We start from the raw sequence: 23,971 nt of genomic DNA on the forward strand, positions 1-23,971 counted from the left end.
ATGTCAAATAAATCTCAACGACCAGCATGGTTGCCAAAATCCAACATAATAAACAGACATTTATAGAAATCATTCACCTGAGACGAGAAATGTATGACTGGCACCAAGCAATGTGGGAAAGCCGCACCTTGATCTAAGGTGAATTCGAATTCACAATGCGGGTAGCAGCCAGCAAAGGCATGAAAGCGAGCTGTAGAATTTCTTTTGCTGGCTAACACGTTTGGCCATCTTGATGTGTGGCTTGCCACGAAAAGCTTGGCGTGCTTATTTTTAGGTAGCATGTGTCTGTTCTTCTTCGCTTTTATTAGCATGCTTGAACTGCATGCTGCCTAGGAGCACTGTGCAGGAAGCCACAAAGAAACCGTCCGGTATTGGCAAAGAACAACATCCTTAACATAGATAGGGCACATGAAGCTTTAATAAAAATCTGCGCAAGCAAGCGGCCCCAAGAAAATTGATCAAACCTAAACACACCTTGGTCTCAAGCTAGGGTAATGAGCTGTGACTAATAACCGACTATTGATAGAAAGATCCCCATGTGCATAGAGATTCTGGTCTTTTTTGCGTTATGCAAGATCCAACTACTCACCCTAGGCTGAACACTCTGGGCTAAGAGTGTCAGCCGAACTGTTAATTTTAAGTGGGTCGTTCTGTATTCACAAGATCACAAAATATAAGATATACAAACTGTGCAGTCAAATCCGTATTACAAATTAACTTTTAAAATTTACACTTACAGTACTACAAGGTGGTGTGTCTCTGACTGCACAACACATTTACACTTACAGTACTACAAGGTGGTGTGTCTCTGACTGCACAATACACTATGTACTAGGAAACTGGACAATCTAACCAGTTTACTGGACAGCAAGCCGACCTCTTTCCTTCTTTAATCATGATAATGGACAACCAACTTGCTATGAACTTAACATTCATCCATCCAACAACGAAGCTCTGAGGATTGGAGAAGAAACAAAGGTAACGAATTAGATCAGACCACACAACCGGGGCCTAGAACAAAGCTGCTTTCCATTTGCTTTCACCAAGGCTACCATTCCGGCTGTGAGACCAGCAAAGATAACAGAGGAGATGAGGTGTTGTGCGCTCCGTCCAACTGTAGATGAGGCAATATTAGTAACACATGTGCTAAATAGGAACCATTGGACTGAAGACGAATATATGAGGGCAGACCTTGACTAAGAGTGAATGTTGTGACAGTAATACCACCAACTATGATTGCTGACGCCACAGGAAGATACTGAGTTTGTTTCCAACAAATGCAAAATTAGAGATCAGAACTGCTTGCATAGTTACATGCTGGCTAAGAATAGAAAGTCTTGCAAAGCTCATCACAGAAATGAGAGGATGAACACGAAGGTAGGGAAAATGACCAACTCTGATTACCGGTTCGAATCCGATGATTTGAAAAGGAGAGGAACTGCTTTTGCTGACCATGTAGTAGCCACTGATCAGATCTAGAGCGTCCTAGAGTCCAAGATAGAAGTTTTCAAATAACCATACGTCAGCACAACTTTGTGTACTCCTAAAAGCAGGTGTTAGAAGTGATAATCTAGCAGAAGCACTACATCAAATGGCTGGATTTTGCACACTAAGTGCACTATAATTGTACAAAAAACTTTAAAGCAGTATCGCGTGAGCAGCAACCTTATAAAACATAAAGGAGGCATAGCATATCACAAGGAATTATTGCTACACCTCAACATGTGAAGCTTTGTTTCAAACGAATCAACTGCATTAGAAGCTCACTGAAGAAACACACCTAAAATCCACTCATAAACGTAGGGTTGTTATTCATGATAGCATAGATTGCACGATAATTCCTAAGAAATATCAGAAAAGATTATATGAGTGGAACTTACTTGTCTCACTCCGTCATGAAAATTGTTCAAATAATACCGTGAAAGAGCGCTCATGCCATCTTTAATTAATCCAGGCAATGTCTGCCTTCCATATCTGTGTTATTTGAGTTGGTCATGAAAGTTGCACAAAACAAAGTTGACTCAGGAAACATCGATGTAGAAGCTATGCTAGAAATTACCTCACAAGGTCTCCTTTTAAAGCATAAGAACCAGCATATTCAAGGCTTAGCTCATCCCCATGCTCAACCCACACTGCCAATCATGTATTAAGCATGAATGTGATGCATGTAAAACCATCTAATGCACCAGACAAACATCAGCATACCTTACATTTTTTAAATATATCATGAATGCTATCTGATTGAGAAATACTTTCAGCTGATGACAATGCCCCCATTCGCTGCAGCTGCAAGTCTAGAGATTTTCTTGCAAGGAAACTCTGGAAAGCAGAAGAAAGTGCACTCAAAAGGAATTCACCACACTAATATGAAATGATTCGGCACCATGTTCATCAGATCATTAAAAGTAGGATGGTATAAATCACATGGACATTTAGTTCGGCCCTTAAAATTGTACTACATCAACCATATGTGTATTTTATCTTCTTATTTTATCTTAGTCCAGTTTGGTGTTCATTCATCTTGATCCTTTTTTTGAGCTGAAAACTGTAGGGGGGGCCCCGACAGTAAATTTTATTAAAAGAGAACAATATGTACAAGATTGAGGGAGAGAATGTACAAAAGGGCTCAGCCCAGGGCATAACCCAAAGGAACTACAGAGTGTCTAGCCAGGCTATAAGGGGGGTGATCCTCGGTTTAGTTCTACGGGAATATTTGCTTTAAGGGACCATCTTATAGAAAAAATATTACCCTGGTATAGTAATGCAGAGATGTGAACCATAAGGCAGTAAGGCAGAACCATGCCAATAATTATGTTAGGGTTTTTTAAGTGCAAAACTGTCATTGAGGCCCTGCAAGCTCTTCATTCATTCTGAAAGCTAGGAGAAGGAGATACTTCTTGAAGGGGAGAGACCAAGTGGTTAGGCTAAAGCTAGCATTGTCAAAAATCTAAGCATTTCTTTGCTTCCAGATGTTCCAAGCGGCAACAACAAAGACCTCCACAAAGAAACGCTCGTGGAAGCGAGTCTTTGTGCCTCTGATAAGGTGATCAGAGTCAGCACTGGTGTCCCAGGGAATGCCAATATGACAATTCCCATCTATAGATCTTATAATGCTAATCACTAATACCCTTTAAGCATTTATTAGTCATATATCTGCACTTTGATGAGGCTATGACAGCCACATGATACAATCCTGATACCCCCTTTGAAGAAATCCTTGTCTCTTCAGCTTCTCGACTCCTTCTATGACTGTGTGATGTAAACCCACTGCAATGTGTAGGGAATCTTCTCGGTAATCCATTATATTAATGTTTAACTAATGTGGATTAATTGCAATAAATAGGGTGTGCTTGAGTTTTGCAATAGAAAACTGTCTAATACACAACTGTAATGGTGATGCTTTAATGTAAGAAACTCAACTTGATTAGAGTGAAAAGTCTAGTAGAGTGCAGTGGTAGGAGCACAAGGTTGCAAACAGTAGTCAGGTCAAGTGCGTGTGTGTGAAGTCATGGACTTGCAAGTTGTTAACTTTGTGTTCCAATGAGAATCTATACCAAATTACTGATATTGGAACAGAAATACTTTGTTTATCAAATTGGAAAGAAATAAGGTGGAACAGACCTGTGTAACATTTGTTCGGTCCAGGCAATCTATGCAGTTGGACCTAACGACGCCATTTTGGTCCAACAATATATCTCCTTTAGAGTTCATAAGAAAATATCTACTCCGCTGGCCCAAAATGAATCAAGAGCAAATTACTTGCCACAGTTAAACCTTGAGTAGCTTAAATGGATACTGAAGTAGTAGTATCAAGAAAAACGAAGGGTGATGTAATTGGTATTTAGAAGTTACCCTTGTTTCTGAATAGCTTCCTCGGTCGCATCATATAGAGCTTGCAAGTTATCAAAGTTACCTCCACCACAAATATGATGGAAATCAAAATGCACATACCTGTTAGAAAAGGACAACATTATCAGCAAACAAAAATTATATATGATGTAACACATAATTCCTGTGAGATGGTCAGTATTTCATTGCTTAGAGCTTTTCAAATAAAAATAAATAGAAAGAATAGCTAAGTATTTTCAGGAAATATAAACTCATAAAGCACCTGATATCGGGAAATTTCTCCATTTCAGCAGCAAATGCATTGCTTAAATTTCCTTCATCACCTTGCTGCAATAAAAAAGGTCAGATGAAGTATCATCTGTTTCTGCTGTTACGGCCTAAAACAAATTAATGCGTATGGGGTCTAGATTACTGCACCAAATACAAATCAGGAAAATTTGAGTGGCTACACGCCTACACCTCAATGTGCACCGTACCAGAAAAATGAACTTCCAAACAAATGGAGTTGAACAAGGGACCGTTGAACCTTTTTTCAAGGGTTAATATGACATTTCCATCTTTTCAAGAGGTAATATGACACTTTAATCTTTTCAAGAAGCTAAGACTACCGTCCTGCAGACCATTTTATTTTTTCCTGTTTAATTTTCAATTTACTAACCCAGGCTAGGACTGGAGCAAAGAAAGGACTGATATAATAACACAAGCGCAATTAATGTTCTTTACGGATAGACTGCACAGTCCGTGCTTGATCCTACACAAGTTATTCAATACTTGTGTAGCCCAAAATGTAAAGATCGTATTATAAATCAATATATCCTGAACTGGTTTGCTCAAACAATAGTTCACGACAATACAACATCAATATGAATACAAAAACTTACTTTATCAGTAAGATCAATAACTAGTGTATCTCCATATCTTTGTGAAAGATCATGAAAGTGGCGTTGAACAACTTTCGTCTGTGAGCAATAGTAGTTGGAGAGAGGTCAACAAGCTATTTTCAGTGAGTGGCCATTAGGCAGGAAAATTGATGTCAATGTGAACCTGTTCATACCATTTCTTCATGTTCAATAATGCTGGGTCGTGGTTTGTAGCTCAAATCCACTATTTGCTCCCAGAGAAGAGGAATAGAGCCACGTACCTAACAAGTGAGGTGTTAAATACTAAATATGAATGCCATCACATAACATAGCACTAATACTAGTATCAAGTTCTCGTCTGAATATGTCACGATCATCCACCAAAGAAGCTTATCCCAGTGGATCATGAAATCACCTGTATAAATGAGGACGTTAAACCTTCATACTCGACCAATTGTTCTGTCTCGACAAAATTAGCTGTGGCACCTTCGAGATTTGCACCCCTTCTCCACATTCTTGTCCCTGCTATGCATGAATGGATGTCAGTGAAATGTGAGTTCCCAGTTGATACATTCTGATCAAAATGCTACGAAAAATGCACAACCTAAACGCCTGTTGCATCTCCGAGAGAACAAATTTATTCTGACTGGTCCATCCTTCAAGGTAAATTGCTCTGTCTGAAAACGTAAAATAGTCAAGGTTGGACAAATTCCTGAAGCATATTCTCCTCCAGGTGCTTAAATACAAATATTGGGGACACCATGTGCATTTGCGCAATGAGAAGACATGCCCTCCTGGATACCATAGAGATGCCAATAGGCAAGCACACCATACACACAAGTAAGGAGTGCCAATATAGTTAATACTGTATGATATTTTCAGGGAATTTTTTGCAAATTTAGGATATTTCCTTGGATCAGTGGGGTGATGAACTCATCAAGCTGCAATATAACATATAAAAAGGTAAGTACATCTGAAAGGGACAGTCGGAAAAAGTTGTATTCCCTTCAAACAGGATTACCTTAGCTTCAATAAGCTCCTCCAGCAAATTCCTGTTCCAAACAAACCGTGGATCAGCCTGAAAAATAAACTTAACTACTTGAAGAGCAGTGAACATGAAAAAGGCCCTTTGATGAGTTGCCAGACTCTTTATAAGGAAAGACAAAATTGTCCAGGGCTATAACACAATCTGAAAAGCTTGTGCAGTTTGATAGTTTTAAGCGAGTCTGTAATTCTCTTGTTGATCTTTTCCGAATGCCATGCATATTATTGAGAATAAACAAAACTAAGACGCCGAAGGGTGCGCAGCAATACTCCAAATTTTCAAAAAACTACAGTGTGCATCTTTACTGCAGGTGGTAATGGCTTACCTGCCATCCAACCTGACACCCAGCGTCCACCAAAGGCAATATGTTCATAAATGGCCCATGCAAGAAAAAAATATCCTAAGCCGCTGAAGGAACCCAACATACTCCAATGCTGAAATACTATAGTGTGTGACTGTGTATCTTTACTCCAATGAACATTGCAGTTAGTGGTGATGGCTCACCTAACACCAAAGGCAGTATGCTGATAAATGGAGCCATGCAAGCACACCACGTTCATTTGGGTTATATAGCTATCTTTACGGTTTTAAAATTTTGCAATTTTCCCTTTTCTAAGCCTAGGTATATTTTTGGGCAAACTTCTTCACCTAAATATATTTGGTTCAGTTTTCACTAGGCAGTTGCACATTTCTACACGTAGTTACACACATATTTGTGTGCAACTTTAGGCTTCATGATGTGCAACTTGGTAGAGAAAATCATTTCTCATGTGACTGAGAAATCTCAGATCGGATGCTTTTACGACTGTAGCAGCTCAAGTTAATTCAGCTAGTCAAAAATTAAAATGTACATAATAAACCATCATTAACCTGCTTCCATAATGGTTTATGTACCCTCCCCGCAGCCAGCTTTGATGCCCTCTGCAAACTACAGATAACAGCTCATATGATATAGAACATGCACATAACAAATTTTATGATAATCATGCGCTGCACCAAACTGCATATTGAACAATTTTTTCAGCTGCCTTTTCCTTGAGACATGCATGAAAAAAATACTTACTTCAATGTCAAATCCCTGTCGTACGAGTAATAGAGTCCACAAGTAGTTTCTGCAATTCTCAAAAGAGACATGAAGTATGCCTCATCCCGTTTCTGCAGGCAGATGTATAATCAAGTTAAAATGCACTCCCACCAACCAAAGATACCATATAAAGATAATCATATTCCTGTTATGAACAAATTTATGTAAAATTGCATTGAATATTCATCTTTGACATACTTCGTCTGAAGTTAAATGCTTTATAGCCTCATTGCAGCATAAGAACTTCATCGAGTTCACATGGTAAACTGTGGAAGCTTGATAAGAGCCAGCATCCTTGCGAGAAGTGATGACAAGTACGTAGCTTCCTGATAAAAACAAAATTTGGGAATGTGGAACACCCGCTCCGGCAAAGAAAAAACTGATTTCGAAAAAATGTTCTTGGCAGACAAACTAGCAGTCATATAGTGGAAAGCATACAGAAAAGACACCGGAAAAACTAGAAAAGCGGGGTAATAAATAATAAAACCATCTCATTAAACTGATGGCTGCCAAGTCAGAAAACATTTTCCAAACTTATCTAGCACTGAAATAAGTTCAGTTAACCAAAGGAGCACCACTTGTGATAAACTGGTGCACCCTGAGGTTCATGCACAACTCTGGTAAACTTTACACCACAAAGTAGAGAGTTTGCATGGTAAGACCTGTATTTTGGGTTTTGTTTTTTGTTTGCCGTGGCTATTTTAGTCATCACAGTACCCAAGTCTTTACACTTTCTGGCAATGTGGCACTCAGACTATGCAGCGTTTTTGGGAGATCACAAACCCAATTCAGTCAATATATATTATAGAAGAAATCTAGCTGCTAATTTGTAGTTTTGTAAACACTATCCAGTAATATATATGTTGCCAAAATGGAAGTTTATATAGTACTAAAACTCTACAGATCTTACTTAAAAAAAAAACTCTACAGATCTTCATGCAGTTTTCATTGATGTCACAATCAGTAGCAGTACAGAGCCAGATGGGAATAAAAAAATACAAGCGGATAAATAGTCATTATTCAACCACAAAATGTTGCCTGACACCACCTCTGGATATAAACAAACCAGACGCAATCATTCAAGCCACAGGGAGAACACCAGTTTATAAGATTAGGGCAATTTAAAAGTTTAGAGCATCATAAGCTACATGTACTTTGATCATACGAAAAAGTGAGGTAGAAGGAGGAAAAACTCTCAATTTCCAGTAATATGAACCAAAGGAGTTTACAACTTCAGAAAAAACAAACGAAGCGGAATAGGCATGTAGGCATGTAGGTATAAGACGACACCAACAGGCCAGATAAATGCTTAAGGCCTCGTTCGGTTATTCCCTTCGAGGCAGGGAATGGTCTGGATTGGGGTCAATCTTGGTTTTTTAGCCAGACAGCGGTAAAGACACTAGAAAAATTGTTGCGTTCGCTTAGCCCCGGATGGAACTTTAGCCCGGCCCATCCCGCCCACATTCCACTGATCTGGTCTGGAAAAAAATTATCGCCACCCCACCCATGGAATAATTTCCACGACACTAGAACGCGCGATGAAGACGAAGGCAACACAGAGATTGGGATTAACAGAACGGCTGAAATCTACAAGTGCATTCGTGAAAGGGTTGAATGGGGGTTAGCGAGGATTGGGTTGTTGGACAGGATCAACCCAATCCATGCTTGGATCAATTCCAGATCTGGATTCAATCCCCAACAAACGAACGAGGCCTAAACAGAACTAGTGGGACACAACCACCGGGGGCAGAGCAGAGGCACGCCGCAGGCAGGCAGGCAAGGCTGCGGTCCAGGGCAAGATAACGGTTCTACAGTGTCCTAGAGTAAAACCGCTTGTTGGTATGGCTCAAATGTGGTGGAGCAGTCAAGCCTATGTTAATTTCCCTCGGTGCTAAGACATCTGAATGTCGAGGCATTACTTGACCCGAGTGGAAGCTCTATGTTAGTCGCTCACGATAACGGGTAGAAGCAGGTGGGCAGGTCTGCTTAAAGCCAAGGCACACGAAATTCATATAAATAGATTTTGTAGGGACACAGCAAAAACTAGAAAAGCGGGGTAATAAATAATAAAACATCGCATTAAACTGATGGCTGCCAAGTCAGAAAATATTTTCCAAACCTACCTAGCACTGAAATAAATTCAGTTAACCAAAGGAGCACCACTTGTGATAAACTGGTACACCTGAGGTTCATGCACAACTCTGATAAACTTTACACCACAAAGTAGAGAGTTTGCATGGTAAGACCTGTATCTTGGGTTTTGTTTTCTGTTCGCCCTGGCTATATTTTCGTCATCACAGTACCCAAGTCTTTACACTTTCTGGCAACGTGGCACTCAGACTACGCAGCGTTTTGGGAGATCACAAACCACAAAATGTTGCCTCACACCGCCTCTGGACATAAACAAACCAGCTGCAATCATTCAAGCTACAGGGAGAACACCAGTTTATAAGACTAGGGCAACTTAAAAGAATAGAGCATCATAAGGCTACATGTACTTTGATCATACGGAAAAGTGAGGTGGAAGGAGGAAAACCTCTCAATTTCCATCAATATAACCCATTCAACCAAAGGAGTTTACAACTTCAGAAAAAACAAAAGAAGCGGAATAGGCATGTGGGTATAAGACGGATAAATGCTTAAACAGAAGCAGTGGGACACAGCCACCAGGGCCCGGGCGCAGAGCAGAGGCACGCCCCAGGCAGGCAGGCAGGGCTGCGGTCCAGGGCAAGATGACGGTTCTATAGTGTCCTGGAGTAAAACCGCCTGTCGGCATGGCTCAAGTGTGGTGGAGCAGCCAAGCCTATGTTAGTTCCCGTCGGTGCTAAGCCATCTGAATGTCAAGGCATTACTTGAGCCGAGTGGAAGCTCAATCGGTAACGGGCAGGTCTGCTTCAAGCCAGGCACGCGAAATTCGTGTAGATTTTGTAGTTTTACTAAAGATATATCGAAAAGGATAAGTGGCTTTGTGAAATCTGCTTTTCCTAAAAGCTGAGGGAATAAAGCTGGTGCTGGCCTTTTGATCAAACCCGCCAGCGCGCGCAGAAATGGTGACGGTTGCACTGACTCACTCACCTGCGAGCATCCTGATCATTCCGGCGACTCCGTGTATCCTCGAGACCTTGCAGTCGCTCCCCGACGCGGCTTCCTCTGCACGCGAACAGATGATTTCTCACGAGTCGGACAAACGAGGCCAATCGAATCCAGACTAGGACTTCGCCCGGCTACGCTGGCTGGTGGTTGGGGGATGCGACCTGACCTGGGGAGAGAGCGCGGAGGGAGCCGTCGGCGCGGGCGACGGCGAAGGCGCCGCCGCCGTCGAGCGAGCGGAAGACGTAGCGGTCGCGGAACTCCCGCAGCTCGAGCTCGCGGCTGCAGGACCCCGGCCGCAGCGGCTCCTCGGCGAGCAGCGGGGCGTCGTCGGCGTCGGCGTCGGTGGCCATCGGCGAGGCGGGCTCCGTCGCCGCTCTGGTCTGGTCTGGAGTTCGATCAGGCTGGTTTTTTCCCCCCGGATCCGAAACGGGGATCACAGCGTGAACAGACGATGCTGACGTGGTGCCACGCACGCGTGGTCCAGCCTCGGCTTTATTACTAGGTGGGGCCGCGAGGGTGGATGGAGGAAAACGGTGTGTGGGCCCCGCCGCCAGCGCCAGGTGTCTCTCCCGGCGCCAGGCGTTTTCGGCGTGACTCGCGCAGACAGGTTTTTTTTTCCGTTTGGAGACGGGCACGGGCGTGCGTGACTGGTTCTTTGTTTTGCCTTTCCGAGATCCGCGTGACCCGTTCTGATCTGCTGCGGCCACCCTCGGCCGGTTCAGTTCGGATTCCCAAAAGTTCGCACGCAAATCTCATCTCCTCATTTTATCTCTTCAGGCCCTAGCGGCTAGCGTCAATGAGCCCTTAGTTAAATCCGCATCTTTTCGTACCCGGAACAATAAGAAAATTGCTGCGAAGCTATCCACCCTTAAACCCTAACTAGAAGGGCCTTGCGCGCGTTGCTGCGCCGTTTTTGCTATTTGTGTAATCTTTCCTATTGTGCCCATAATGAGTACTAAGTAAAATTGTTGAAGTAAAATACAAATTTTTTTCTCAAGAACAACAATGTATGTCTTTGACAAAGAATTGCAGTTAGGAAATAATTTGATTTTCAGTTTCAATAAAATTCATTGACCGAGCACAGGGCTCATATGGTTCTGGAGTATAGTTGAGAAGGTAATAACGCAAGCAAAGATGGACAAATAGAAGGAAACCAAATTTATTAACAAATGTTTACTCTTTGGTAAAGGATATTACACATAGAAATCTTGATACAAACATCTGAGATACTTTCACAGTCTCGACTATGAAACGCAAAATTCAAAATATTGAGTCACTCACAAACATCAGAATAAAAACTGTCCTTATCAGTCGAATAAATCAATCATTTCCCTTCTTATGTGTACACGCATCAAGGGCAAACCTGATGGACCACCTTTTAATTTTGTGCTTATCTATATCATAAACCTGAATCAAAATTATATCATGGACATAAGGTGCACCCCCATATCAATGGCATCTAACCAAAATATATAACATACGTGAGACAGCAAAGTACAACATTTTGAATCAAGTTATCCGTAGGGGATGTAAAGGTCGCCCCTTTCAAGTATGAAGACCATAACTATTTATACAACCATAAATAATATATGTTTATTTGTAAAAACGTGAGATTTTAATCTGAGCTCCTTGGTCATTATTGCCTCAGACTTGTATACATTTTTGAGCTCCAAGAATGCAAAATTCAAAAAGAAAATACCATTCGGATGAACACTCAATAGCTCTCACGTTGAGCTAAACATATGCTTACCTAGAAATATTAGTAGCCTAGGTATTTTAAATAATTAAGACTGAGGGCGACAAACAAATTCAAATAATCGATTTGGTACTATCAACATTCATCATTATTTACATAGGCATCCCTAGTCAACTACACCAGCGACGTCAAAGGCTCAAACAAACCTACAACTCACTGGAATGTACTACAGTATCAACATTCACCTCTCGGCTAGAAGGTGTCATTGTTAATTCTAACAAGCTGCCTGAAATCGTTGTCGATACGCACAGAGCTCCTCCAGAAGAGTTTCTTGTTGCAGGCGACCGTGAATCCGTGATACGGACCACCTGCCGGGATGGCTCGGTTCTACAGTAGCACTGAAGCCCGCGCACCACCAAGTCGAGTCGGCTGCACGTGCTGCAGCCCCAAGTGAGCACATCAGGCCAGCTGACCAGCCGCAGGAACTCCAACAGGTGAGCAAGCGACTGCCATGGCGGACCAGCTGCAAAGCAATTTGACTTGATTTTTTCTCTAGGACGACATCCCCTGACGCCCCTCGTAGAGCTAAGCACCTCATCCCGTTGCACAAACACGAAGCCCAGGTCCTGGCCGCCTCTAGTCACCGCAATCTCGGCCACTTGGGAGGCGCTAGAAATCCCCTGCTGCCTGATTCGATCCTCTTTCCCCAGTGCCGCCGTCTGGAGGCCATCAGGCCACGCTGAGGCTGAGCTGCTGCTTCCAGATCGATAGATGAGGCCACCTCATAGCCTCCTCAAAACTGAGGCGGGAATTGAGGCGGAGGAGGCCCGGCCACATCGGGTAGTGAGGAAGGGTCGGGGTAAGAGGAGGCAACAGGGGGGATTGGGATTGTTTTTGCAGCGTCGTGGCAAATGGCGGTGTCGCCGGCAACCGGAGGTAGCAGCCTCGCGCGGCAGGTGGGGTTGGACGCTCACCGCTCGAGCGGCATCCTTGCAGGCGCCGAGTGTCAAGATGCGGCGTTCTTCATCAGTCATCACACATCGGGGTTGCTTCTTTGGAAGCCGCCGCGCGCACTACCAGCAGTCCAGCACCACTACCACACGTGCTTGGTGAAGCTGGAGCCAGTACGGGGCCACGAGCTCTGTCCCAACTGCGGCCACCACCACCGGCTACTGCCGCTCCCTCGCCGGATTCGAGGCCCCACAACCACGGATGCGCCATGGATGTCACATCCGCCGGTTCATCGGGGTCGGGGCGCCTTCACCGCCGGAATAGTTTGCCAGATGGCGGTGCCGCCGCCTCGCCGGCATCCGGGGACCGGGGTAGCAGCATTGCGGAGCAGGGGTACGGTATTGGGCGGAGGGACAAAAGAATATCGGTAGAAAACAATCAGTAGAACGTATCTTTTTCCTTTACGTGGGTCCCACGATAGTGACCTGCAGATTAACCACAGGCTCGTCCAACCCTGGGAGCTTAGAGCTCTTAGGGATAACCCTTTACTTATTTTTTTTCCTATAAATAGATGGGCAGCCATAGATTCAATCTACTAACAAAGAGGTTCTTGCCCTCGCCGTCTTCGTCTTCTTCATCCTCCTTTTTTTTTCAACGTTGCTACTCCATGATCATGTTTTGTAGGGCTTTCCCCCAAGTGGCAGCTCCCCTTTTCTCGTGGTGGCGGCGGCCTTCTTCGGTGGCGTTTCGGCTGCACCGTGCTGCCGCGGCCCTCCCCAGCGAGTCCGGCGCCTCTATGGTGATGAGGGGTGCGCCCCCCTCCGGTGGGCTCCTCCAGATACGCATATGCATCCACACGGGCGGGAGGGTGAGGTACAAAATCGACGAGACCAGTTTTGATCTGTTTACCTCTGTCCATCGCGTTGCTTGCTACCGAAGATGTTGACGACGTTGTCGAAGATGTTGACGATGCCATCGAGATCAGCTCCCTGTCGCCTCTAGTCCCCACGGACGGCGCCAATTGACAAGGTATTAACTTATCAATGCCTACAAGTTGTAGACTTGGGTTTCGCGGAAGTAGAGGGCAAGTAGATCTCGAATGTTTCTGCCGAAAAGGTGCTCGACTGCTTAAAAACTAGGGTTATGTTGACAATGAGATTGATCCCTTCTTTGTCCCTCGACTCCCCCTTATATAGGAGGCGAAGCCGAGGGTTTCATATTACAGAAGTTACAAAACGCCGGGAGACTCTTTGAGTTCATCCCGTTAAGTTACAAGTCTCTTTATTCCTAATCTATCTCTATTTACCATAGTTGATACTTTAGTGGGCTTCCGGGCTTCATAACCTTCGGGTCATGGGCCTTCAATAAACTCCGGGTACCTTCCTCGGCAGGCATCCGGGATGCCTATGTTAGTGGCCTCGGGTCCGTCGGTAGCCTTCGGCAAGGGTTGGGCTAGGGCGGCGTGGCGGCGCTAGCGGCTGCTGCCAGGCACCATGGTGGTGTGGCAGTTGGGGGCTAGTTGGTCGAGGGCCCGGTGTCGGATGCGGGATTGAGTATCTGATCTGGCCGGCGGTTGTTGCGTGGTGCTGCCGGTGGTGGCCATGACCCTCACCATCTTCGATGTTCCTCTCCTTTGGGTGGCGGTGCATAAAGCCAACAGTTTTCTACCTCATCCCCCACCTTCTACGGCTGCGTCAGGGTTGCGGTGATAGCCAGGCAAAAGTCCTGCTCGGCGGTGCCCGTTCCTGATCACGGCGACACCTGCAGGCGTCGTTACCTTGCTGAAGGCATGGTCTTGGCCTTCACCATACATTCCTTCTCCTCTGATGTCGGGGGAAACCCTAGGTAGGGTGCAAGGACCAGGCGGCGGCGGCGCCAAGGTGTCGTTATCTTCTTGAAGACATCTTCTAGGCCATCGGAGAGGGACCGATGCGGCATATGGAGTTCGGGGTGGTGTTGTGCTACAGGTGTTGGTCGCGGCCCAAGGCTTGCGCTTCTGGGGCGCAATGTACGATGTGGCAGACGCTCCGTTCGGTGTCTTCCCATGTCTGTCAAGATCCTCCCTTCTTCCCGCCGACTCCTCTTGGCACATGAGGGGAGGTACGTTGGTTCGGGTTGACTTGGAGTCGAGGTCAAGCTTCGGTGTTGTCTTGCTTGGTTCGTTTTGTGGTCCTAAAGCCATGTGCTCATATTCTCGCCATTCGTGGTAGAATATTGGGAAATGAGAGTCGTTTATCATCGAGTGTGTTGAGAGCATCTCTAGCAGTAATCGTAAAACACGCCGGAACCGAACTTTCCCGGCCAGTTTACGGGTTCGGGCCAAAAGTGGCCCAGATCTATGCCTGAATTCGCGGTTTGGCCCGCAAACCGAGTTCGGGGGCCCGAGAAAATCTCGCCCGGCCCATATTTAACCAGATCAGGGAGGGGAGCTCGGTTCTGAAACCCTACTCCCATCCGCAACTGCACCGCGAATACCCTCCCACTTCAGCGAGGAATTCCCGCCGCTCCGTCGCTCAATCCGCTCCGCCGCGACCTTCACTCTGTTCCCCATGCTGGCACAGGAAGATCTGGTAGGGGAGGCGGCCGTATCGGCGGCGCCTCGTCCGCCATATTTCCGCTCGGAGGCGGAGCGCATGAAGTGGGTGCGCTCCGAGAGAGCGCGCAAGCGGTCAGCACGAAGGTGGACGAACTAGGGGCTCACACCCCCGAGGAAACTCACGCGCTACGCGAATAGCAACGAGGGGTCTTCATCCGGCGACTCGTGTCGCCCGCCGCTTTCGCCTTGACAACAGCGACAACGAGGACGACGCACCGGCGCTTCACCTCAGCAGCGAGGACTACATCCACGACGACGCGAAGGAGGCGACGGTGATCCAATATATCACCGTCATTTCGGAGGCGGAGGCGCGTGTGCTTACGCCGCGAGGAGCAGGAGAACATGCGCTGGGTCATGGCGTACGAGGCGGCGCAGGCGGAGGCGCGCGTCCGCCGCGTCAAGCTCGAGGTCATCGCCCTCGACATGGAGTAAGACTCCTCCAGCCTCCACCTACGTCGCCTAGCCGTCCCCCGCCGTGCGTAGAGGCCCCGGTGACCATCCCGGGGTCAATTTTTGGTCATAGTAGTCGCGTGGCGGAGGATTAGTAGTTAAATTTTTGATTTTATATGTAAATTAAGTTTGTATGTAAGCTCAATCGGAGCATCGAACTCTTTACATTTCGCAAGTTTATCGCCTACAATTTCCCGCGAAAATTTGATTTCATTTTTTCTGTTCGTCCATTCAGTTTCTATTGTGCGCCACACCTAAAATCAATGAAACCCTAAAGTTCGAGTGGATGAACTCGCCGTTTTTAGTTTCGACGAGTTCAGTCACTGCTAGGGATGCTCTGAGGGTGTGTTGTTTGTCGCTTGCCATTGTATCGTGGAGTGGTGGTGTATTGTGGACTAGAGTTATAGTCTTCTTGGCGTTGTATCGGCCGTCTTGGCCTATCTTCTGTATGATTGATACACCTTCTAGGGTGTATTCTCGGAAAAAAGACATATCGGCGTCACACTCTCATGGCCACAACCATAGCACAATCTTCAAATTTGTAATTTAGCTTAAAAATGTTCTTCGTATTCAAAAAAATTACACATTACATGATTTTATATTTAAGGGATTTCTATTTTCGTGCCCTCAGTTCCTTAGTTGTACTCAGTTTTCCCCAGCTCCTTAGTTTTTCCTCAGTTTTACCCCCAAACGTTTGTCTGAAACCCGCAGAAGCAACTCAGACGGCAGGATTCCCGTTTAGTTGACCGTTCGTCACGTGTGGGGCCGCGTCGTGTGGGGCCGCGTCGTGTGGGCTCGCGTCGCGTGGGGCTGGTAGAAAGGGACCGCGTGGGACAGGACGAGAAGCGTTTGGTTGCACGTGAGCGGGAGCTGGGTTCTGTCTCTCTCGGCCCCAAATTGGCATTATTTAGTGCACCTTTTTCCCTCTTTCTCTCTCGTCCTTTTCACCAAATTAGTATAAAATCTAGAGAAGCTTGCATTTCGACTTTCTTCAATTATTTGTGCCTTTTGGCCCTCGTTGTTTGCCCAATATGGCAGCAAATCTAGTACTCCCTCCGGTCCATATGTATGTAGTTAAATCTAGAAGCAAATCTCCAGGATAATGTACGATAAATTCACGATCATAGTAAATCAAGAAAACTAAGTACGGCCAACAAAATATAGTAGACTAGGGATAGATAATCCCTAGATAATATGGATAGATAATAGGCTGCATACACGGCAGCCAACATAGTAACGAGGTTCTTCACGAGCACCATCATATTAACATAACAACAAGGGATCCCTAGCTAACAACAAAGGGATCCCAACAACAAACTAGGAGGCGAGCAGCAGCAGCAGCACACGTCCGGGGACTCCGCCTACCCCATCCGGCTCGCCTCCACTTGTTGCTCTTGCTCCCCTTGGGAGCCTTGGGCTTGAGCGGAGGCATGCGGCCGGCGGAGATCTCCACCCGCTGCAAGCTGCGGAGGTGCATGCCGAGCGCCCGTGCTTGGCGCGGAAGGAGTGGACGTTCACCGTCGTGCCGACGTTGGGGAAGGTGTTGCCGATGTTCTCGGCATGCGTGACGAGGCAGTTGAAGTCCGTGGCGCCGAGTCTCCCGGTGCGAAGGGGCACCTGTACACCTCCTTGGCGAAGTAGGAGATGTACTGGCCGACCTGCGAGCCTCCGCGAGACTCGGCGAGTCTTGACGTCCTCCTCCTCTTCGTCGCTGCCGACGTCGCTGCCGGACATCCGATCCATATCAAACGGAAACTAGTGAATGAGTTGCAACGATGACTAACGTACATGATAACAAAGTTAAGAAAAACAGAGTCGGCCTCGATTAGAGTGGACATGATTATATATCTACAGGGAAGGTGTTAGCGAACTAAAGCTCATGCACAACAGATTTGTACACAGCAATGGTTCGCCGAACCCTCCCTCGTAAAAATTTGTGCCCAACCATTCATCATAGGCAAAGAAACGATTCTAGATCTGAACTAGATCTAAACTTGAACACATTCGAGATTATTTGCAAAATTAAACGGTTGATATCTTTTGATTAGTGCATAAAATAACTGATTGAGATCCCATGATTACTTGCATAAATTAACTGATTGAGATCCAATATTACTTGCATAAATTAACCGAACAGCCGAACCCCAAATCTTAAACGAAATCAAGAAGTGATCAAAACAAAATGGAATAAAATCGGCGCAAATATTAGCCCAATACTCATCCATCTACGGATCCATCTACACCAGCAAAAATAGGGTTCAAAAAGGAATGGGGAACAAAAAAGGAAGCAAACCGTAGTTACCTCGTTCCATGGGTCCTCCAGGGAGGTGTCGTAGGGGTTCGGGGGCGGGACGTACGGCACGGGGTCGTAGGGGTCGACCCATCCCGCCGGGATCCGACCGCCACCGGCGGCAGCAGCCGTCCGATGCTGCCGGCGGCGGCGGCGGCGGCGGAGGCGTCGTCGTCCGTATAGGGACGGCGCCGAAGATGGAGGCGTCGCGCTTGCGCCCACCTCGACGATGGGATTGGCATTCTCCTTGTCCATCTCTACGGCGGAGGAAGAGGAAGAGGGAGAGGGAGAGGGTTTTTTGCTTTGGAGAAGATGATGGGACGTGAGAGAGTTGGCGATGCGTGAGCGAGTGAGAGTGACAGAGAGAGTGCGAGGAGGCGTCTATAAAGGCGAGGGGTGGTTAATGCGACCCGCGTCCTACGCGTGCACCGGTGCACGTCTGCACGTCTTGGACTTCGCAACGCGACACGCGTCCACGATTGCACGTCTCGACTTCTCCACCGCGACCCGCGTCTACGCGTCAACAATTGCACGTGTCCTCGAGTCTAACCCTGGAAATTTAGATATACTCGGGTATACCCTCGAGTCTTATACTAGCATTTTTTGTGTGCTCAATTTTCCCCTCGAGTGCTAATACCGGCTAGTGCAATATACTCAGTTTTACCCTCAAGTGGCTGGTCAACGAGAGTCAACAAATGGGATTAACTAGTTAAATGAGTCATTTAATGTGCAAAAAAATCCTAAAAAGAGTGGCACTTACTCATGGAGTCTTTACCACAAATTGCCACTTCTCAAATCATAGATAAATCATAGATAAATCAAGTTTTACCACAAATTGCCACTTCTCAAATCACCTAGTAGCTATGAAGGTGCATGGTTTTCCACAACAAGCCCTTCCCAAAACAGCTTCCCCCAAATCATACTTTGTCTAAATGAGGCCACAATTCTCACACTGATGTATATTGGTATTGCAAATAGTTTGAGGTAGGCCAAGATGGGTTTCATTGTACAAAACACACATTTTCCATTTTTCAAATCTCAAATTTGAATCCCTTAGTCTGTTTACTACTCGGGTGCCCTTGGTTTCTTGATAGTACTCGGCTTTGCCCTCTCTCTTCACAAATTCTCGCGGACGTGCATCATCGCCCTGATTGGTCTAGCCCATGTCACGCGGATCGTGCCCGCCGACCGTTGATCGTATGATATAGGGAACGGGCGAGGATAACCCCTCTCTCTCTCCGTTGGCGGTTAATTAGCTTCCACCCTCTAAGTATGCTGAAGGGCGGTTTTCACGTATTATTTTTCACGCGCTAAAAATTATAAACTATTTTAGGCGTTACTTTTCACGCAAAAAAATGATAAACCATCAACAATTTGTTGTAGCCATTACTTTTCACGCAAAAAAATGATAAACCATCACCGATTTGTTGTTGCCATTACTTTTCACGCAAAAAAATGATAAACCATCAACAATTTGTTGTAGCCATTACTTTTCACGCAAAAAAAATGATAAACCATCACCGATTTGTTGTTGCCATTACTTTTCACGCAAAAAAAAATGATAAACCATCACCGATTTGTTGTTGCCATTACTTTTCACGCAAAAAAATGATAAACCATCAACAATTTGTTGTAGCCATTACTTTTCACGCAAAAAAAATGATAAACCATCACCGATTTGTTGTTGCCATTACTTTTCACGCAAAAAAATGATAAACCATCAACAATTTGTTGTAGCCATTACTTTTCACGCAAAAAAAATGATAAACCATCACCGATTTGTTGTTGCCATTACTTTTCACGCAAAAAAAAATGATAAACCATCACCTAATTTGTTACAAAAGCTGGTTTCAGTGAGACCTAACCAAGTTTGGCATACATGATGGCATACCTATAACAACAAGGAATATCTAAAAGGGAAAGTTTCAGAAAATTTGAAATTTAGGGTGAAATGATGCCATACATGATGCTTGTTTTTCGAGGTTTTGACACTGAAAATCAATTGGGTATTATAAAGGGAAATAAAAAGTTCGAAAAATGTAAAAACGAAACAATCTATCTATCTATGTATAGAAGATCAGCTGTATGAAATTTGAGGTTATTTAGAGAAGGTAGAAAAAATCACCTTGTTAGAAAAGTCTGGTTTCAGCGAGACGAAACGGCATGCGCTTAAGCAAAGTGATTTTTTCGAACATCTCCAAATGACCACAAATTTTCCATACATGATGCCATACGTGTAACAACAAGGAACCCTATCTAAAAAGTGTCAAAAAAGTTTGCCCAACCGTATAGCTCTATCAAAAAGAACCTCACCATGGCGCTAGTATAATTTTGGGATAGTTACAAACTTTCGTTACCTAACCTTCAACATGAAACTTGTTTCAAATTCATTTTGGCCTACGAGAAACAAATCCCAACTTGATTCGAGCACCACGGACTCCAAACGATGCCGATGCCGATATCGGCATGGTCGAACGGCTATGCTCGCCGCCATCTGCTAGGTCAACGTCGGGATGCACCCTCAATCCCGTCCCCTCATTCGATCACCGACACACCAGGAGATACCGCCGAGGCCAATGCCGAACGTACATGCTCGATGCCAATGCCGAACATGCATGCACGCCGCGCGTGGGCACGCGCCACGCCGACCCGCTATCGTTGGGACGCCACGGACCGCCGCGAGGTCTTTCCCTTCGCCACCACACTCTCCTAGCACCCACCTATACACGCCGGAAAGGAGAGACACTAGTTTTCTCTACATTGCTCGTGTTCGTGTCCGACACGGTCGGTCAAAGTTTTGACGTAGTCTTCGATGTCGTCGACCATTTCTTCTCTTCTTTGCATGGTTAAACGCGTCTAGTTCATATCTATCTAATGCGTCCGGTCTCGCCTCATGCAGTTCATTGTGGACGTCGATCTCATCTCGGCACCCCGCATGCCACCTCCTCCGTGCCATCGCTGTAGAGCTCCATTTAAAAATCTAATCCTACCCGTGTATTGCCCCTTGTATCGGCGTCATGGCCCCACTTGTCATTCGATATACCGAAGCCCCACTCGTTCGCGTTTTGGTCGGGGATACGGCGATGCTTACGGTCAAACAAAGATGGATGGTCCGACGTGTCTTTGCGGGCTCTACGTGGCCCCACTAGTCAGAAGATAACGGTCAACCGTCGGACAGCCGGCCGTTACATCACGTGTGATGGTTTCAGACAAAAGTTTGGGTAAAACTGAGGAAAAACTAAGGAGCTGGGGAAAACTGAGTACAACTAAGGAACCGAGGGCACGAAAATAGAAATCCCTATATTTAATGTCTAGACCTAAGTTTTAATAATCTAGAACATTTTTTATGGAATCGTGAGAGTAAGAGCATATCTAGCAGAGCCCATAAACGGGCCAAAACCGAATAATAACCGCCATTTTACGGGTTCGGGCTGAAAAATGGCGCCGATCAGTGACTGTAAAAGGGCCAAAACCGAAAAACTTTTTTCGGGCCGAGACCGAAAACCCAAAATGGCCTGTATTTGTAGGGATCGCTCGAGCGAACCGAACGCTTGATCTGTATCTAGGGTGCGCTGAAATTCAGCTGACGCAATTTCTCCCTCTCTCCCTCCCAGCGCCGCCACCACACTCCGCCGCCGCCGCACCGCCCGATTCGCCCGAGCCCCGCATCCCAGAGCTAGCGCAGGTCGCCGCGCACCCCGCCCGCAGTTCCTCACCCAACTCCGGGTGCCGCTGATGACCCACAAGTATAGGGGATCGCAACAGTCTTCGAGGGAAGTAAAACCCAATTTATTGATTCGACACAAGGGGAGCCAAAGAATATTTGTAAGCCTTAACAGCGGAGTTGTCAATTCAGTTGCACCTGGAAACAGACTTGCTCGCAAGAGTTTATCAGTAGCAACAGTTTTATAGCAGTAGGAGTAGTGAAATAACAGCAGCTATGTAACAAAGACAGCAGTAATGATTTTAGTAAACATCAGGATTAAAATACTGTAGGCACAGGGATGGATGAACGGGCGTTGCATGGATAAGAGAACTCATGTAACAATCAAGGCAGTGCATTTGCAGATAATAATAAAACGTTATCCAAGTACTAATCAATCCATAGGCATGTGTTCCGTATATAGTCTGCGTGCTCGCTATAAGAAACTTACACAACATCTTTTGTCCTACCAGCCGGTGGTAGCCGGGCCTCTAGGGAAACTACTGGAAATTAAGGTACTCCTTTTAATAGAGTGCCGGAGCAAAGCATTAACACTCCGTGAACACATGTGATCCTCACATCACCGCCTTCCCCTCCGGTTATCCCAATTTCTGTCACTTTGGGGCCTCGGGTTCCGGACAGCAATATGTGTATACAACTTGAAGGTAAGATCATAAAACAATGAATATCTTCATGAATCAATAACATGTTCAGATCTGAAATCATGGCACTCGGGCCCTAGTGACAAGCATTAAGCATAACAAGTTGCAACAATATCATAAAAATACCATCTACGGATACTAGGCACTATGCTCTAACAATCTTATGACTATTACATGATCAATCTCATCCAATCCCTACCATCCCCTTCAGCCTACTGATACGTCTCCAACGTATCTATAATTTCTGATGTTCCATGCTTGTTTTATGACAATACCTACATGTTTTGCTCACACTTTATAATGTTTTTATGCATTTTCCGGAACTAACCTATTAACAAGATGCCACAGTGTCAGTTCCTGTTTTCTGCTGTTTTTGGTTCCAGAAAGGCTGTTCGGGCAATATTCTCGGAATTCGACGAAACAAAGACCCAATATCTTATTTTTCCCGGAAGACCCCAGAACACCGAAGGAGAGTCGGAGGCGGGCCAGAGGGCCACCACACCATAAGGCGGCGTGGGCCCAGGCCTGGCCGCGCCAGCCTATGGTGAGGAGGCCCCAGGCGCCCTCCTGCGCCGCCTCTACGCCTATAAGACCCCTTTCGACCTAAAAACGCGATACCAATTGACGAAACTCCAGAAAGACTCCAGGGGCGCCGCCGCCATCGCGAAACTCCGTTTCGGGGGACAGAATCTCTGTTCCGGCACGCCGCCGGGACGGGGAAGTGCCCCCGGAAGCCATCTCCATCAACGCCACCGCCTCCATCATGCTCTGTGAGTAGTTCCCCTATGGACTACGGGTTCTAGCTGTAGCTAGTTGGTATTCTCTCCCCCATGTACTTCAATACAATGATCTCATGAGCTGTCTTACATGATTGAGATTCATCTGATGTAATCGGTGTTGTGTTTGTTGGGATCCGATGGATTGTTACTATAAAGTTTATTAAATTATTGTTGCTGCAATCTTGTTGTGTTTAATGCTTGTCACTAGGGCCCGAGTGGTATGATCTTAGATTTAAGCTCTATACTTATTGCTTAGATTGTATCTACAAGTTGTTTGCACATGTCTATGTCCGAAACCCGAGGCCCCGAGTGACGACAAGCTCGGGATAAGCTGGAGGGGAAGGCTTAGGTATGAGGATCACATGTTTTCACGGAGTGTTAATGCTTTGCTCCGGTGCTCTATTAAAAGGAGTACCTTAATTTCCAGTAGATTCCCTAGAGGCCCGGCTGCCACCGGCTGGTAGGACAAAAGATGGCGGCTGAAGAACTGGGGAACTTGGAGTGGGAGAGATCCAAAATCTCCCAGCAAGATATCAATATGCTGAAGAAGCTTGGCATCAGCGGGAAGCAAGACGCACTGCGCTTCCCCAAGGAAGAAAGCTACCCAGCCCCGCCGATGCAATATCGGGTCAGTTTCGTCGACCACCTCATCCGTGGCCTTTCCACCCCCATCCATGATTTCCTTCGTGGTTTGCTTTTCATGTATGGACTACAACTTCACCATCTTACTCCCAACTCCATCCTCCACATTTCTATTTTTATCACATTGTGTGAATCTTTCCTTGGGGTCCAGCCTAACTGGTCCCTATGGAAACGTATCTTTCTTTGTCGCCGTAATGGCTCTTCCAGCGTCGCCTACAACATAGGCGGCGTTGTGATCTGCGTCCGCCCTGACGTCGAATACTTCGACGTC

The 23,971-nt window shown here is 45.9% G+C and overlaps 1 protein-coding gene across 4 annotated transcripts; it reads right to left on the reverse strand.

Moving 5' to 3' along the window:
• Nucleotides 1-653: 653 nt before the first annotated feature.
• On the reverse strand, nt 654-10,296 carry LOC124702167 (phosphoinositide phosphatase SAC8). 4 transcript variants are annotated; one of them, XM_047234283.1, is made up of 20 exons: nt 10,098-10,296; nt 9,914-9,988; nt 7,037-7,164; nt 6,818-6,909; nt 6,625-6,682; nt 5,731-5,787; nt 5,617-5,650; nt 5,314-5,394; nt 5,125-5,231; nt 4,904-4,990; nt 4,731-4,808; nt 4,112-4,176; nt 3,853-3,951; nt 3,622-3,721; nt 2,211-2,319; nt 2,060-2,132; nt 1,881-1,974; nt 1,405-1,485; nt 1,192-1,258; nt 654-1,114 (listed from the first exon to the last, which is right to left on the reverse strand). In XM_047234283.1, exons 1-20 carry the CDS (start codon nt 10,279-10,281, stop codon nt 987-989), a joined length of 1,797 nt encoding a protein of 598 aa, XP_047090239.1. In that variant the 5' UTR covers nt 10,282-10,296; the 3' UTR covers nt 654-986. The 4 variants fall into 4 exon arrangements, 3 of the variants coding, with proteins under 3 accessions (XP_047090239.1, XP_047090238.1, XP_047090240.1); XM_047234282.1 differs by having other exon boundaries at nt 5,125-5,234; XR_007002362.1 differs by lacking the exon at nt 654-1,114 and adding an exon at nt 1,717-1,780 and having other exon boundaries at nt 1,223-1,258; nt 5,125-5,234.
• Nucleotides 10,297-23,971: the final 13,675 nt, after the last annotated feature.

This window comes from Lolium rigidum, chromosome 3 (assembly GCF_022539505.1).
Source record: "Lolium rigidum isolate FL_2022 chromosome 3, APGP_CSIRO_Lrig_0.1, whole genome shotgun sequence".
In the NCBI taxonomy this organism is placed as follows: Eukaryota; Viridiplantae; Streptophyta; class Magnoliopsida; order Poales; family Poaceae; genus Lolium; species Lolium rigidum.

What these genes read in the sequence shown, in the direction of transcription:
- LOC124702167 (XM_047234282.1), bottom strand. Translation starts at nt 10,281, where the DNA reads ATGGCCACCGACGCCGACGCCGACGACGCCCCGCTGCTCGCCGAGGAG. An exon ending in TTATTGAACATGAAGAAATG is followed by an intron (nt 4,809 to 4,903) that starts GTATGAACAGGT and finishes TATTGCTCACAG; the next exon opens with ACGAAAGTTGTTCAACGCCA. An exon ending in AAATCATCGGATTCGAACCG is followed by an intron (nt 1,259 to 1,404) that starts GTAATCAGAGTT and finishes AAACAAACTCAG; the next exon opens with TATCTTCCTGTGGCGTCAGC.